Raw genomic sequence first — 16,227 nt, 5'->3', positions numbered from 1 at the left:
CTATTTCGAAACTTTCTTCGCAGCTGCCGCACGGATGTACATTAGTAACGATCTGGAGCCCTCCCCCACCACCCCACCACCTAAAAAAATAAAACCAAATAATGAAAACCAAAGTGGGTTCCTACCACACGAAACTGGCTGAAAGTGAGCTTTTATCGAGGTATTTGGTATCCAGACGTAGACCTAATTGCGCGGGTCGCCTTATCGCCCTGTCATCTAGAAGAACAAAAGCGCTTTTCGTGTATCATTCCCTCTTTAAAATCAGGGGCGATTGAATCAGAAGCACTCACGTTAATGGTACCATAGAAAGCGGTGCTACGGGCACTTTCTCAGCGAGTCGCAGTTCCGTTGTCCGGGCCTCCAAGCACTGCGTGGTTTACTACACCTTATATCAAGTAAAGTGGCTTAATTTTTGGAGGTCGCGCAAGTGAGGTGCTCTAGTAGACATTGGGAGCCGTCACCATATGTCTAGCCAGCTCAAGGATCATTGCCGGCTCTGCACTTTTCGGGAATCGGCGAAGGTGTACAGAGATGGTCCCAACGAGACAAGTCCATTATCCAATTAACGGCCCCGCAAGCTGTTGGCGGCAAAGTTTGCGCCCTTTCCGCGACGCGCTCATCGGGGCCCGGATGCGGGCAGGAATCCCCGAACGGCGGCGCGGCCACTGCGCCGCGCTAGCAGGCCGGGGCGAAAATAGACGCGCGAGCGGACTGCGCGTGTCATTCCGCGAGTCCTGACCACGCGAGTGGCCCGGAAAGGAAAAAGACAAGGGTCGCTGTCAATCAACACCGCCGGATCCGGAACGAGTTGGCGAGCAGCTCGCAATGCTCCTCCGACTTCATTTACGGGATGCACAAAACGAAAGCAATGACACCTGACACTGATGCGAGGCGACGCTGACCGAGAAACAAGAAAAGAGAGCGCCGAGTGGGGAGGTTCAATGACAGAAAGAACAGGCAGCAGACGGATTGTTTCAAGCCATGTCAGATGTCACGGCGGCACTGAGTTTAGCAACGCGCCCGAAGGGGGAAGACGTGTCTCGGCGCTGGGAAAAGACGCCCGCTGCGTGCCAGGTTGCGCTCAATGACAGCTCGCTGCTCCCTGCAGGCTCCGGGCGCGCGAGCGAGCAACTCGGCGCATAAAACACGCGGCGCCCCTCCGCCTGCTGGGGGTTGCCAGGGGGCCCCTCGCGGCCGAGCGCCGCGAAAGCGCGCTTAATCGGAAAGCCGACAAGCGAGAAACCGCCGCAAAGCAAACAAAACGCCCGCCGCTGTAAGGTTTGTTGTCAGCGGATCGGCGTCTGTTTACGGCCGCGATGTGTTTGTGGACGTGCTGCCGAGAGAGAACCGCTTTTTTTTGCTCAACTTTTTTTTTGTCTTCTACAATCTCTCCTCTCCTCTTCCCTGGCGCCGAAAGAATACGTCGCACTGCCATTTGCCGGGCATCAGCGCGCTATGCTGGCGGCACTCCTTAGCGCGTCTCTGCTGACGTCGAGTGACGGCCGCCGAGACCCCGTCCCGAGCCACGACTCGAACAAGGGCCTCCGCCCTGGTTACGACCTGCCTGAGTTCTTTACAGCGGCCCACAATAACCGCAACCGCGCGGTTTGTCGCTTCCAGAGGCGCTGACTCTTGCAGCGTTGTCGAGTTTCACTGTCTCCGGATGTCGCCGCTTGTCGATAGATCCTTGGTAATGTGCCCACTGAACTTATGCTTCGCTAAACTTCTCTAAATTTCACAAGACTTAAACAAGTTAGAGGAACCTGTTGTAGAAAAGGGGAAATATAAGCGCTTGCGTATAACAGTAAGCTGTGATTGCAGATACTTAAGCTCCACAGAATACCTGGACTCAGCAAGCGTGAGGAAGCCATTCTGCATAGGCTACGCTTGAATGTGGCCTACACGGTACATTACCTGTAAAAAATCCAGCAGGCATCCTCACCTCTTTCTTCCACGTGTGACTCACGAGAAGACATTCCTGATTTTGTATGCGTGTGTCCAAAGTACACCGTGCACAGACAGGAACTCATATTACTTTGTGCAGGCAGCTTGGTGCGTGACTTGAGTTTGGGGCTGTTTTGGGTCCTTGGTCGGGTAGGCTACACGAGCAATAAAGCTCTCGTGGAGTTTCTTCGGCGCACAGAACTGGACAGAGTTTTGTGATTGAAAATTTTGGGCGCATCAAATGACATCTTCTCGTTTTCATATTTTTTTCTTTTTTTCTTTTTGTTTTTCTGCTCTCATCTAGCGTAGCAAGCCAGCCCGACGGCTCGGCTAACATCGCTGGTCTCCATTAAAGTTATTCTCTCTCTCTAACACCCTGGAGAAATGGCATGCATAGACTACATCAAGGGCACTTTTCCATAAGATGGATTGCGGAATTGAAATCTGCATAGCACAACCGTAAACGCCAGTATAACTCAACTCTGTATGACCTCACAGTATGAACTCTGATATTTGATTATTCGAAAATATTTGATGGCAATGCCACATATGACGCGAAGTTGGTCCCTATTGGAAACGGAGCAGGGTCGTATCTAAGGTATGGAAAATATTCAGCTGTCCTCGTGGTTTCTGGGCTATTAGGCTCATTTACATGTGTTTCCAATGGCAATGCACATATTTACCACCTTCGCACACAGTCACCGCCTGTCGAGAGAAAAGTGAAGCTTGAATTCGTGCCCGGAGTTGCTGCCATGGAGGACCAGCCAACGTAAGCAGCCCCGTATGCGACTCGGTGATTCTACTGTTCCGCAACTGACGGCATACAAGACGAGCCCACGGATATTGCTTTGACGCAGTAAGGAAGATCTCAAAGAAAAAAATTACGCCCACCTCCCCTCGCGGGAACCCTGTGTAGATGCGATGCATCGTGGGTTTCCCTCGGCGTTTCCGTTGGGTTGATTCTCCCATCGCGTGAAACGTGCCATGAACGCGTACGATGCATTTCCGTCTACTACGGGGTTCCCGCATCCCGTGCACGTCGCTTTGCAGCCTCATCGTCGGTGGTGCCAGCAGTTATGTTATTGGGCTGACCGGTGCTTGTTGCGGTTGCGCCGACCATCGCGATAGCAGGCTTGTTAGTCTCCATTCAAAGCAGCGTTGGACATCGGAGCACCGGCGCTGGAACGACGGAGCGGAGCGGCGCAGGTACCGCGTTGTATACCTCCGCATAACGGTGAGAAGAATGAGAGAGAGCAGCGCATGCGCATGCGTTAACCGAGCGCTAGCGCGTGCCGACGCACAGCTGGCATTACGAGGAGCGGGCCGCAGATAACGCTGCGGTGAGAGCGGCGGAGAGCGCATGCGCAGCTGGCGCGGACAACGACGACGCCGGATGGATGGAGGGATGCATGCATGCATGGACAAGGCGGGTGAATGAGATGCGTCGCATCTAAAAAAGTTAATAGTGTTTGCGCAATAGATTACCCAGGTCAGTAAAATTTGCGCCAGCGACAAGCAGACACAGAGCGACAGAAGAACAAAGAACGAGAGAGCACGTGCCGAGAAAGGAGACGTCACGCCGAGCTGGTAGTGGTGGCGCTGCGTTCGCGCAACTGCCTTTAAGGTTAGCGGAAAAGTGAACTGGAGAGCAGTAGAGGTTAGTAAAAGAAGGTTAGAATGTTGGTGGGAAAAGAGCAGAGAACAATCTGGGAAGACATGCGAACAACGAAGTCAAACTAGCACAAAAATTTCGTAAAAGTATTTTCTTTTTATTTTGACATTATCTTTTATTTATTTTGTTTGTATTTTTCGGCGAGGTGATTGTACAGTGGCGTTGCGACTAAGGCCGCTGTGCAACGCCACCCCGTTACAAAAGGGAAGCCACTAAGCACCACCATCATCATCATGCCGGCCTGTTGCTCCAGAAGCAACGGCTCTGACGGCTGCTCGCCGCCTTACACCTTTGAAGTACCCCGCCATCCGGCGTCCCACCGTAAAACGGAGTGTAAAGCGAGTGCAACGCCACAAAAGAGGGTACAATAGGCATGCCCGCGAAGAAACGCCGAAAGCAGCGACAGGCAGCATATGCCGCTGCTAGAGCGAGTAAACGGACCAATCAGACGGTCAGAACGAAAAGCAAGCTGGCATGGTGTGCGAAGGGCGTGCGAGAAATGCTGCTTTGCGGGATTCTTCTAAAGCCGGAGCTAGGAGTGCGCGTCGAGCCGAGCCTCAAGTCGAAAGGGAGAAGAGGTGCTCATGCATTCTTAAAGATCCACTAATGGACCTTCCATCTATTTTTTTATTATTATTTGACAGTCACCCCATGAACAGTCTTGTTCCCATATGCACAAAGCCCAGAGACTTCGAGCCACTATTAGAAGATAGAGCATGGTTACAACTCTGTTACGAAAATCTTTTGCAGCGAAGCGTGTTGGTGACGTACATAGACTCCCCAGCGTCGGCATGGAGTGCCAACACCCTCTTGAAAGGTTTTGGAGTCCACACGTGCCAAGTGTGATGGAGCAAGAGGAAAGGAAAGCTCTGGTTATTTTGCAGCGTGGGTGTGACGTAGCGCAGCCTGCGGTGAGTGCGCACGCGCAAAGTTTGAGGGAGCCCGGGGAGAGGGAACGTCGCGTACGAAGAACCGCGCCGCGAACAGCGCCGGGAGGAGTCCGCCCGCCGCCGCCGCCCCCAGCGCAAGCGTCAACGTCGGGCGGACCCTACACCCGTCCATTGATGGTGGTTTTGCGAAGCTGCATATGCGGCATTTGAATAAACATTGTGATGAACCCAAACCAAACGTGTCCGCGTCTTCATCGCTCGGCGTGAAGAGGCGTATCAAGTGACTCATAATTGCGTAACACAGTTAGAAACACTTTAGTATACCCGCGTGGTAAACGTTAAAATACACACCGTGTCGTCCACTCTCCCCCTTTTTCAGCTTAAGCTGGATTCATCTCCACGAAGGGGTGCATCCAGGTTGTTTCTGAGCGGGGGGGGGGGTCAGCTTCTATCTTTGATGGTGATGATGGTGATGATGAGAAGGAGCAGGATAGTATCCTTTTTATTCACCGAAATTTCGGAAAACCAGAAATACAAGAAAATAAAAAAAAATCAACTAGGCTTTTTTACGACTTGAAGGGTCATCGTCTTGGGAGTAGAAATTCAAAAAATAAGAGAGGGGAGGTCACGACTGCCGGACCCCCCCTCTGGATCCGCCAGTGTCTCCACGTGCTGTAAGGGCCGAACATTTTTTAGAGAATATCTCAGCAACCTTTGATTTTGTAAATAATAGACCACCACGGCTGCTTCCGTACTAACCATCACAAATAGTCACAAATAGAGACCGTAAATAAGCACGCCCAGTAACCATTAGCTAAACTCATCGGGTGTCGCCACGGCGATACTTTGCTGATTTTGCTACTGAACGAGGTTCCACTAAAAATGGCTCTCAAGCTCTGCGTGAGAATCTCAAATGTGGGTATTTTGGGGCGAGGAATTTCTTGGCCATTGGCTGTATGCGCCGTAACCACGGTATCAGTATTTTTGTTTGTTATTAGGGTGTCATCTCAATTCGAAAAACTGCTTCGACTACCGACAGAGTCAGAACAATTCCTTAAGCAATTCTCAGAGGAACCACTTAACCTTGGTGTGGAGATATCACCACTGCATTTAGAAAGGGCTTCAGTTTGGACTAGCTGGTATTCCACTTCTCTTTTAGCGTGCACGTTTACGTGCCAGAGAACAACGAGGAACTTATTCGAGACCCGTGAATTTAAAAATCCAACAACAATGCTCGGAATTTATACGTACGGTCCATCTTTCTTGGTTTTATAACTTCTTAAATAGCGAGGTAAACTTCGTGTGCTACTTTGGAAGTTACTAACAGGAGATTAATCGGGGTTTTGTTTACATCTTTCAAAAATTTCGGCTTCGTGTTAGTGAACAAGAAAACAATAATCAGCCCTATTCAATACAATTTCAGACGCAAAAATTAACAGAGGTAACGCTGGCCAGAGAACTCGCCGCCAACAGCCTGAAAACGAGATTTTCGAACTTTATTTCGGACTAGGAAGCCTTTTACACACCATCGTAAGGTTACACCTTCGTGATAAGACGACTCCGGGCCGCTCCAAATTGCAATAAATTAATTGGGTACATCGCTGTGCATTGGCGTAAAGTCGAGTTTTAATTTGCTCTGAAGCCTATAGTGTCGTTGCTGCCGTTCTCTTCAAGCATACACTGGCGAAACTTGATTCCCAGCAAGTTTTCGTAGGCCGTCACCAGATAAAATTGTTCTGTAATAGCCAAACCGCGGTGACATTTTCGGTCTCGATTAATGATCACTGCGGAGCCATGTGTATAAAGCACATTTTACCTTTTTTTCTGGAGATTTTTGTTTCAAACTACAGTCCCATTTTGGGGACATGGATATTTTCGTTCATAAAAAAATTCAGAACGCGATTTCTAAAAAACCACCTTTGGGCGGATGTGGGCAAGTACCCGGAAAAGTCGGGTTATACGTTGAAAATGACGACCTCGTAAGAGAGTTATCATCGCCAGCCATTGGCAGTTGACTGCAGGCCTCTTCTAGTAACGATTCTCGCAATGGTTACCTTGCTTCAGGCCGATTTTTGCCCCACAGTTTTCTTTCCTCAACCCTCCTCTTATAGACCTCTGCCTCCTTCTGCCTCTTTTCCTATTGCGTAGAATGCATGCTGTTACTAAACGGCATGCATGGCAACAATGACACTACTACAATGAAACTGGTAATTTAGTTACTTTTTTGCGGTAAGTGGTAATGTAATGAATTGCTTTTCCGAGCAGGTAAATAAGTAATGTAGTGTATTACTTATCACGGGAATTTGAGAGGCAAGTAATAAATAATTTACGCAATTACATTACAAAGATTCATAGCTACTCCGTCACCTTCAGGCTTGGCCTTGGGTGGTGGCGACAGAGAGAGAGTGAGTGTGCGTTGTTGTTGAAATACTTTATTTTGAGCTGGTGATGTGGGTGGGAGTGGGCACTCATTCCAGGAGACCATGGGATGACTGTAGCGTCTCAGCCCTGGACACCAGGAGTTGCTGGGAATCTAAGCCGGCGCTGGTCGTCAGCTTCTCCCACAGCTCAGGGAGGGAAAGGGTAGTGGATAAAGGTGGGAGGGCGGAGTTATGCGCGCACCCGAAGATCATATGGACGAGGACACATGGGTTAGGGCAGAATTTACGTGTCGCGTTGTGTGTGTGCATGCGTGTGGGTGTGTTTGTGCGGAGGCGGGAGGTGCACATGCTCAACCCGTGAATTTTCTATGATCGCGAATCTTTTTTACATCTGTGCACCTAAAAAGCATTCCCAGCAACCCACAAATGGTTAATCCTTGCTCCGATCCACGCCACAAGTTGGGAGGTAACTTCATAGTGAGTAACCAAAAAATGAAAGACGAGGGGGTCGGACCACAGTAGCACGCAGCCTAATGTCGCAAGGTGATGTGTTACAACGAGTTTACATGTACGGTGCCTTTTATGCTGAATTCTCTCAGTTCTTTCAACTACCTGCAAAGTTTCACGTGTCATGTAGGCATTTGCCGAGATCGTTCCGCAGTACGTTATATGTTACCATTTCTATGCAAACGGTTCACAATCAGAGCTGCCCTTGAACCTGTTGTGCGCCTCAATTAGAGATGAGAAGTAGAGTGACGCGGCTGTATCACTCCACGATAGAAAGGTGTAAGCTGAGGGACATTTACTTGACCAGATTTGACAGTTACCAGCAAAAGACTGGTTTCAATGTTATTTATTCGTGCCAGCTAGCTTAGGCCCTGGTTTCCGTCATTTAATTATGCCGGATTATTGGTCTCTGTGGCCAGCAACACTTCTTTGCTCCCATTTTCACAGAGAGAGGAGGCCTCTAGAGCTCTTCTGGGTGAACGCCTTTTTAAAGATTCTACAAACACGTGAAAAATGGTTCCGAAGAATTTCCCTGGCTGTGCTTTGTGTGCTGGTTCAAATATTCCAGAACTGCAATTCGTATAATTGTAGTACCTTTTACGTAGCTTATTCATTAAAGTGAATTTTTGAGGTACAAATTTTAATGCGTTAGTGAATGAGTGAGTGAAAAGCTTCATGCGTTAATAAAATATTGTGTTTTACGTCGCTCTTATAGTTCCGCTGAACCCGTGGCTCCACAGTGTAAAGTATATAGAGTAAGCAATCAGTGCAATTTGTAGGATTTCAAACATAAAGCCTACTGAACAATCACCCCTATAATAATGATAGCTGAAGTTATCATAACAATCATAATCATTAGGGCGCCGTGGAACTCAAGCTTTGTAAATCCGGTTTAAGGGAGCCGAATCGGCGAACAACAAGGCCGTATATGCTCTAAGACACTCCTGTAGTTGAGCTGCACCACTATGCTCTTGATTGACAAAGCTATGCGGCCAGCAATGAAATTTCGCCGAATGGCGATGTCGAGCGTGCGATTCGAGGTTGCGATTTGAGGTTATCTAAAACAACTCAAATTCAATTTAACAACCTTATGGAGTAGTACCCTTTCATGTCTTGCACTTCAATACTAGCGTGGCGAAATCGGTACTTGTCTTTAATCCTGCAATTTGTGCACAATCTCGACTGCATTTCCCATCTCAAGGCAACCGTGTTTCGCGAACGCCCTTAAGGGACAAAATGCAAAATGTGCCCGCACCTACTTGTTCCCCACGAAGGGGTGTAAAATCTTCCAGCTCTTCACCGGTTCCTTCGCTTTTCTTCTTCCCTCGCTGTTAATCGTTCGGCTCGTTACGGGCGAGCGAGCGAGCCGAACCGCGAGATGTGGTGGCCGCCGGCGGCGGCTAAGCCCCACGAAATAGCGCTGTACGGCGGGGCGCGCGTTAAGGGCGTTCGCGTTGTCTCGTAAGCCGCGGCCGGTGCTCATTGACCGGCGGCCGGGCGCGCTGATCCCTGGGGCCCGAAACGCGTGCGCATCTGGTGACCCGGTGAGCGGCGACTCACCTGCGGGGGTGCCCAAGGAGCTGCAGGCCAATCCCGCCGATCATCGTCGCCGCTCGCGAGTGCAACGACTTTTTACGAGCGCGTTTAACGAGGACCAGACACTTTGCGCAACAGGATGTACGCGCGCGCTCGGGTTCCCCGGAGCGCAAGTGTTTTGCGGCCGAGCCCAGGACGAACCGAGCGGCAGTAAAGGCCGGCCTTTGAGGCAGGACTGTGTCTCGACTAATTGCGGCCGCCCTGAGCCGCCCAGCTTTTTTGTTCTGGTGGCGCGGACGCTAATACGACGCGGATTAAGGTATACGGCCGCACGAGAGCCCCGCTCTTTGACCGACGCCGCCGCCGCCGCTCCCTTCCCCCTTCTCCGAGTTTTCATTGAAGGCCGCGCTCCGGTGCGTACTACTCTACGAAGCCGGAAGACGCTTTATTTGCTCACGCTGGCACCTCCTCCGAGCCGTGCGTGCAGCGATCGTGGGAATCCTGCCAGAGCGCCCGTACAGTGATTTTCTAGCGCCGCGAGCCGGTTGACGCGGCCTGTCGTAGCCCCTTTTGAGCGACAGGTATTCTGTCACAGGATAAAATGTATTGCGCACATCACGAAAGAGGTAGCGATAATTCCACTTGCGTCCTCGATAAAAGGATTCGTCAAGCCTCCCAGCACAATTCAATCCCGTTCGCAATATTACGTAGCAAGCACAGTTACTCAATACCTACCAGTTACGAAACTCCGCTTCAGGTTGTGACGCCCGTATGCACCCGTATTTGGTAATAGATTCGTGATTCTTGCGATGATGACGATGGCTCAAGCCTTCCGTTTATATTGGGGTGGCCGCAAACGCCATCTCACTGGCGTAAGTAATTGAGCTGCAGCTGTTTATACTTTTTAAACTACTAGAGGCTTTTCTCTTTCCCTCTCTTTACACCAAGACTCGAATTTTCTTTTTGATTATGCGATGGTTGTGACGGCCATGTAACCACCTCTTCGCTACTTTTTTTGTCTCTAAGACTCAACCAATTTTTGCTAATCTCTAATGCAGACCAGCTAACCTTTCCATGAACTATAAAACCTAGTTAGCCTTGGAGGTGGACATTGCCCCCATTTCAGGCTGGATGGATATTTTGGCGTTTAGTTACTTGCGTTCGATTGTTTCGGTGTAATTGCCCCGGCACACAAGCCACGTCCTGTGGCGAGTGTTAAAATGAAGCTTTCAGCTTCTCACTCGTGTCGTCTGTAGTCCACCCCAAAAGTCAATGAAGGAAAGCCAACTTTCTCTGACGATGATGATGATTGTCGGTAAAATGAATAAAAAACGCTTCCCGTTTTCAGAATTGAACCTGGGTCCCTCTCGTTTATGAAGAAGACGTCTATCCGATTGTTCCATTCCGACGCGGTCGAAGCAGTTTGGATTTGGAGAGGGGCGCACGGGCGTGAAAAATTAGACAGCCATGGAATGTCGTATCGGTGTGATCACGTTAATACCATACTAATTATCATGAATAAATAATACGGCACGCTCGCTTGTGGGTTGGTTCGTTTAATGTTGCACTTGATTTTGGAAAGCTTCACGCTCCCCCGTTGTTGTCGTTTCGACAGAGGGCCCAGTCGAAAAAGACGACAGGAAAAATTTCTCGAGTTTTGTCGTATTTTCGCGTGTCGTACTGTCGTCTTGTCGTAGTCTTGTCTTGTCGGGATTCTGGTGTTCTGTCGTGATTCGTATTCCTCTCCTGATTTTCATGTTCCGTCGTGCCTGATTCGTGTCTTGTCGTGATCCTAATGTTCCATCAGTAGTTGCACATGTCTTCATTGTTATTGCCCATTGTGAAGAGTAGCGCAAAATGGCAGTTCTGTTGTAACTGCAGGAATGTTTGTCGTTGAGAAGATGGACTTCGTCGTTACGACAGAAATGTGTGTCGTAACAGATGGGTTTGTCGTAGCAACAGGACTTCTGTTGTCACAACAAAGTTTTCTGTTGTACGACAGGAATTCCTGTTAGGTTTTTGCGGTATTCCTGTTGTGATTTTAGACTGGGGGGTAGTTGATTTCTTGTTGATTGATCTGATTCATTATGAGGTTTAACGCGCCGACCCTACACAGGCGATGAGGCGCGCCGTAGTGGAGGACTCCGGATTAATTTTGACCACCTGGGGATCTTTAAGGTGCGCCGAAATCTCGAACACACGGGCGTTTTCGCTTTTCGCCTCCATCAGAAAAGCGGCGCCGTGGCCGGGAAACCATCGAACCCATGTCCTTGGGCACAGCCCCTTGTTCTCAAGCAGACCCCTTCGTGGCTCAAAAAACAACGTACTCTTTTTGTGTTAGAATAAAAAAATTATTCTCGTGTAGTTATTGTCTATTGCCGCTGTTATCACAGACACATGGATGGCGCTGTTGGTTTTATGGTATGCAAAAAAAAACCCTGCAGAATGAAAAGCGCGGATGAAAATGTGGTCCGAACTCCGGAAAAGCCTAGGTCACTAGCCAACAAATGCTACGTATGAGAAGTAGAAAAAAAGTGTTCCTTCAATTAAAAGAAGGAACTAAACATGGCCCCCAAATATAGTGCTATGGTTTTATTGAGGAAAGTGGCAAAACATTGCTTTAATTAAACCCAGTCCCACCGTCTGCAAACGAACAATCAGTTTTTTTAGCACTTTTTAGTAAAATTCGCGTTATTAGTCAATGCTAGCACTGCTTTGCTGGGCCCTTAATTTCGAGACAAGGTAACGCTGACCTGCTTATATCTAAAAGAAAAAAAAATTATCAACTGCATTTAGTGCCGCGTGCATAGTTGGTGCCGCTGGATGCGTCGGACGGCAACTCCTCTTCAGTAAGCAAATTGAAATGGACGGTATATCAACGCCGCGCGTAAAGCCTGCTTGAAAAGAAATGTGCGCTTACTTTTATTAGCGCCCCAAGTTCCCGCGCGACAGCGGTATAAAACTAATACACTGGCGCTCTGCTCCACGTCTTACTGGCTAGAAAAGCTTAAAGGGCAAAATTACTATTCGAAAATATTTAGATGCTGTTGTTGGCTACCAGGTACTCCTGAGAAGTTGATAAAAATGCAATCCGAGTACTTTTGAAAAGTAATGAAAATGCTTGAAATTTGCTTTGCTACCCACAAGAAATTACGTGATTTCATAGGATACCTACACATTTATGCCGCATGTCTTTAACTCACCATAAAAATAATCACATTTTCAAAGCGAGTGAGCTTAGATAGAGGAATTCATCAAGCAAAAACAAGAAAAAAACGGAATACTAAAAACTCTTTGATGCTTACGGGAAGGCTGGTAGTTAAGTCTGTACAAGAACACATTTTTGGGGGGTAACGACGTCGCACACAAGGAGCTAGCCTGCTTGGTGACTTTCTTGGTATGGTACGGCCGAAAACGCACCGATATATTGTGCTATATACGTGGGTTGTGAAGCGCCCGTTGACGTCACCATCTGGCTTCATAAAGGTTGGACTGCGATATATCCGGGCCTTTCTTAAATTCAGCGGTCGAGTTGGCATGCATGCCCAAGAGTTGCCTATATCCGTGCGAGCATGGAGCGGTGAAGCAGCAGCACAAGGGAAATGAGGCCGGACGACTGCGCACAGAAGGAACACGGCTTCGCACGGCATATCGCTTTAGTATTCATTCCGACGTAAATATTTCCCCTCGTTTCGTGAGTCCGCACCCTCGCTGGGTAGAAACGGGCCGATGCGGCCCGCAATGCGCGTGCAATCGGCGTACCTCTCAGCCGCTACGCTACCAGAAATCTACGAATAGCCCTGAACTGGACGCCGTGAATCTGCGGCTGCAGATAGCACAAACCGGCGCTTTCCGCGTATGAGGGCAGCACCGCGATATCCAGCAGCTTTGCGCTGCTTTGCACCACCGCCCATCCGCTTCAGCAGAGGCGGTGGTGAGGGACACAAGCGGGGAATGCAAAATTATGCGGAAGAGTTAAGAAAACGGAATTGGAAGTTGCCGACTTGGGGGGCAGATTCAGCGTTTCGGCCCCCGGCAGCGTTGTCTTTATGAGTGGATTTTGTTCCCTGACCCGGCCTCTCGCACTAACGAGGGAAACGATTGTGCAAGTTTTTCGGCGTGCACACGTACTTCTGTTTTTCGCGGGGACATCACTGAACAAACACTCACCTTTTCTAACCAAATATTTTTAGATTCCACTGCATGTGGGTAGGTTCTGAAGTAATTAGAATATTGTTCAGTTGCATTACTGAATAAGTGCCTAAAATAATTTATTACTCTACCTCCACAGAGAGCGGAAGTGCTAACTGTCGTGAGGTTATTTCGCGGCACCTCCCCCACTCGCATTCTTCAAGACCCCCGTAAGTGTGTTTAGCCAAAACGCTCCCGCATGGCAATTGCACGGTGTAGTGTGGTGAAGGCAACCAACGGAATTTTATTTAGGAGAGTAGGGAAACTGCAATCCCTGTGCGATAATAGGCTACACTAGATCGAAACAAATCCCTGGTTCGGCCTTTTCTCTATGCGCCCAACTTAAAAATCCATTCTGCCAATTAAGAAAACAAGGCGAACGACGGCAATATGTGTACCATTTGACTCAAAAAATGTTAACAGTGCGGCGACAGTTCGCAGCACAGATCGTCGCGTTTACATTGCATGATACCACAGCGCAGGCTTAACTTTTGAGTTAAACCGTATGCTCGACATCGGCAATCGCCGAAATTTCGCTCTTGCCTGCATAAATTGGTTGATAGAGGGCATTGTGGTGAAGGAGAACCTCATTACTGCCTTAAAGCGTACGGAGACCAGTCTGCATCTTTTGTGCGTCAGCACAGGAGGCTCGAACCCACCCGACCTTTTTCTCGTGGGGGGCGAAGACTGTGGTGTGGGCGAAGTCTACGGAGCCACGCCTGGACAGTGGCCCAGTGGAGGAGCCTGACGTCAGCGGTTGAGCGCCAGCGCGCAGGCTCCAGATCGGAGGAGCGACTTCGCGTAGCAGGAAAAACGAACTATATACCGGCCATTTTACCCTGTGAAGGTGGTTGTCCTGCGAAGCTGCCCGCGTTAGGGGATGTCAACGCGCTGCTTCCCAGCCAGTGTGTGCCGGACGTTCGTGACTGCGATCAGGTGAGTCATCGAACCATAATGCCGCAAAAGTTTCAGCTCGAGCCGAAATGACGATCTAGAAAGTCTTTTTGAAACCTGGATTATGCACCCTTGAAGTAACTGGAATTACCACATTAGCGCCAAAAGCGCTTAAGCGCTTTCCAGCATTCTCTGACTCACGATATACGTCGTGGGTTCTGGCTTGTCGTTTACGTGTCGTCTCGCGGTTACGCTCGTTGGCAGCGGCGTTATTATCGGAACGCCGTCGACGACTACACTGGCGTCAGTGTTACGACCCCGTTCGCAACGCATTTTTCATCAAGAGTAGGCTTCACTGTGCGATACCAATGCGGGAAGCCAGCTTACAGAGGCCAAGCTTACACCGATCTTCTTAAAGTCGGATTCATTTCTAAACAAAACGCATTGCTGCGGAGACATTTTTAGGGGTAATATAAACCGTATCAAAATATGAAAACCGTAGCCCTTATCGGTGTAAGCTTAGTCTTTGTCAGCTCATTTTCCCTCATTGCCTTTTACGGCGCGGACGCCATGAAATCCCGCATCTTGGCCATAAGCGGCTTCGCTGTGAAAAGACGCTGGCTCACTCTGAGCTTTAGCGGTTCTCGGTGGCCGTTTTCTTGAGCAAAACAAACGATAAATATGTGGGGACTATTTAAGAGCCCGGATTCGTATGTTACATGCATTCTGCTGACTATACGCGTATGTATGGCTATTAAAAGCGCTATATATCTAGCTTTTTTCCAGAAGGGAAAACTTTTACGCATACCCTAACAAGCCATGAAAGCAGTTCTGTCTTGCCTCCACTATCCTTTATTAGTGCGAGTTCATCGCGATTTTCTTTTTTCAAATCTCACACTTTTCTTGGTCACCACCAGGCAACGGTGAAGCATCGAGCGGTTGAGGTATTCCTAAACACGTCTCCAAGCAAACAAGGCCCGAAACTTAGGCGCGTAGCCCAATGATTGACTAGCAAGACGGCTCACCAGCGTCGGATAGAAGGCTGACGAGTCGACGGCCAAGTTGGCGTAGTCGGCGGCGGCCGCCGCCTGCTCCCCGTAGCCAGCGTTGTAGAAGCGCGGCGTGGCCAGCTGCGGATAGCTGGACAGGAGCCGCGAGTCGTACGAGCCGGCCGCCGGCAGCGAACACACGGGACCGGAGGCCGCCGAAGCCGGCGCCGCGCCGGGGGATTCGCCGACCAGCGGCCGCGCCGGCTCGCAGCAGGCCGCCGTGCCAGGAGACGGAGAGTGGCCCGAGCCGCCGCCGCCCATCAGCTGCGATAGAAGAGGCAGGCAGGCCACGTTTGAAATACACACGTATACCAGGATACGAGCTGCGCGAGAAAGCGCAGAAACGCGTGCGACTGTTGCTTTATCAAATACAACATGCAAATCAGGAGCTTGTCTTCATGAGCTTCTGACAGCTTCAAGCTAAGTGCCCAGTAACTAACTCTCCCGCTGCCCTTACACAAGGACTGAATTAAGGGATGAGAAACCTTCTGTCATTGAACTTCCCCACTCACAAGGAACCATTTCAGGTAGATTTTGCGGAGAACTGAACCTCCCGTTATCCAGAGAGATCGCCCAAGAGGGATAGTGACAGTTCGTACATAGCGTATAATGAAACCGCGAGAAGCTGAAGTTGATGTTATTTAAGAATTAAATTACTTTTTAAGAGGTATTGCAGAGGCAAACTCGAAAAGAGAATTCAGAAGATATCAGTTCACGGGTTGCGCAAGTGATGCAAGACACATGTACTATTGATTCATTCGTGTACAGTAGACTATTCGTCGTGACTGCTCACTTATTTGCACCGCTTCAAATAAAGCAGATATCACTAGCACCACAGTATCTCATAGCAACAGCTTTGTGTGGGACACTTGAGTGAATTCAATGTAAATAGTCTTGCGAAGACTACAGCGTCCTATTAGCGTCTCTGCGATGCTCTTCGCAAATACCTCTATTATAGGAAGACGCATTTGACGCCACCTGGCCACTCCCTCCACCCCCTCTAAAGCGTATAAAAGTCTTATTTTACCAACGCATCTGATGGTGTCATTCGGTACGTGTCACGCGTCGTCCTTTTCTGGAATGCGTTAAAGCGAAACACTGTTTCGATGACATCTTTCGGCCAAAGCATGCGCCCCAGCGTGGAGGGAATAACAGAGCGGCGG

The 16,227-nt window shown here is 49.3% G+C and overlaps 1 protein-coding gene across 1 annotated transcript in view; it reads right to left on the bottom strand.

Moving 5' to 3' along the window:
* Positions 1-16,227, bottom strand: part of LOC144155678 (uncharacterized) — a 237,218-nt gene that overhangs the window by 141,942 nt on the left and 79,049 nt on the right. Inside the window, exon 2 of the mRNA XM_077687273.1 lies at positions 15,041-15,328. Coding sequence (XP_077543399.1) covers positions 15,041-15,328 — 288 coding nt within the window. The remainder of the gene's footprint in view (positions 1-15,040; positions 15,329-16,227) is intronic.

Source organism: Haemaphysalis longicornis, unplaced genomic scaffold (genome assembly GCF_048455015.1).
Source record: "Haemaphysalis longicornis isolate Haplotype H1 unplaced genomic scaffold, Haemaphysalis longicornis Haplotype H1 scaffold_1, whole genome shotgun sequence".
In the NCBI taxonomy this organism is placed as follows: Eukaryota; Metazoa; Arthropoda; class Arachnida; order Ixodida; family Ixodidae; genus Haemaphysalis; species Haemaphysalis longicornis.
The sequence above is the reverse complement of the archived record's forward strand: the minus strand, read 5'-3'. Positions and strand labels throughout refer to the sequence as shown.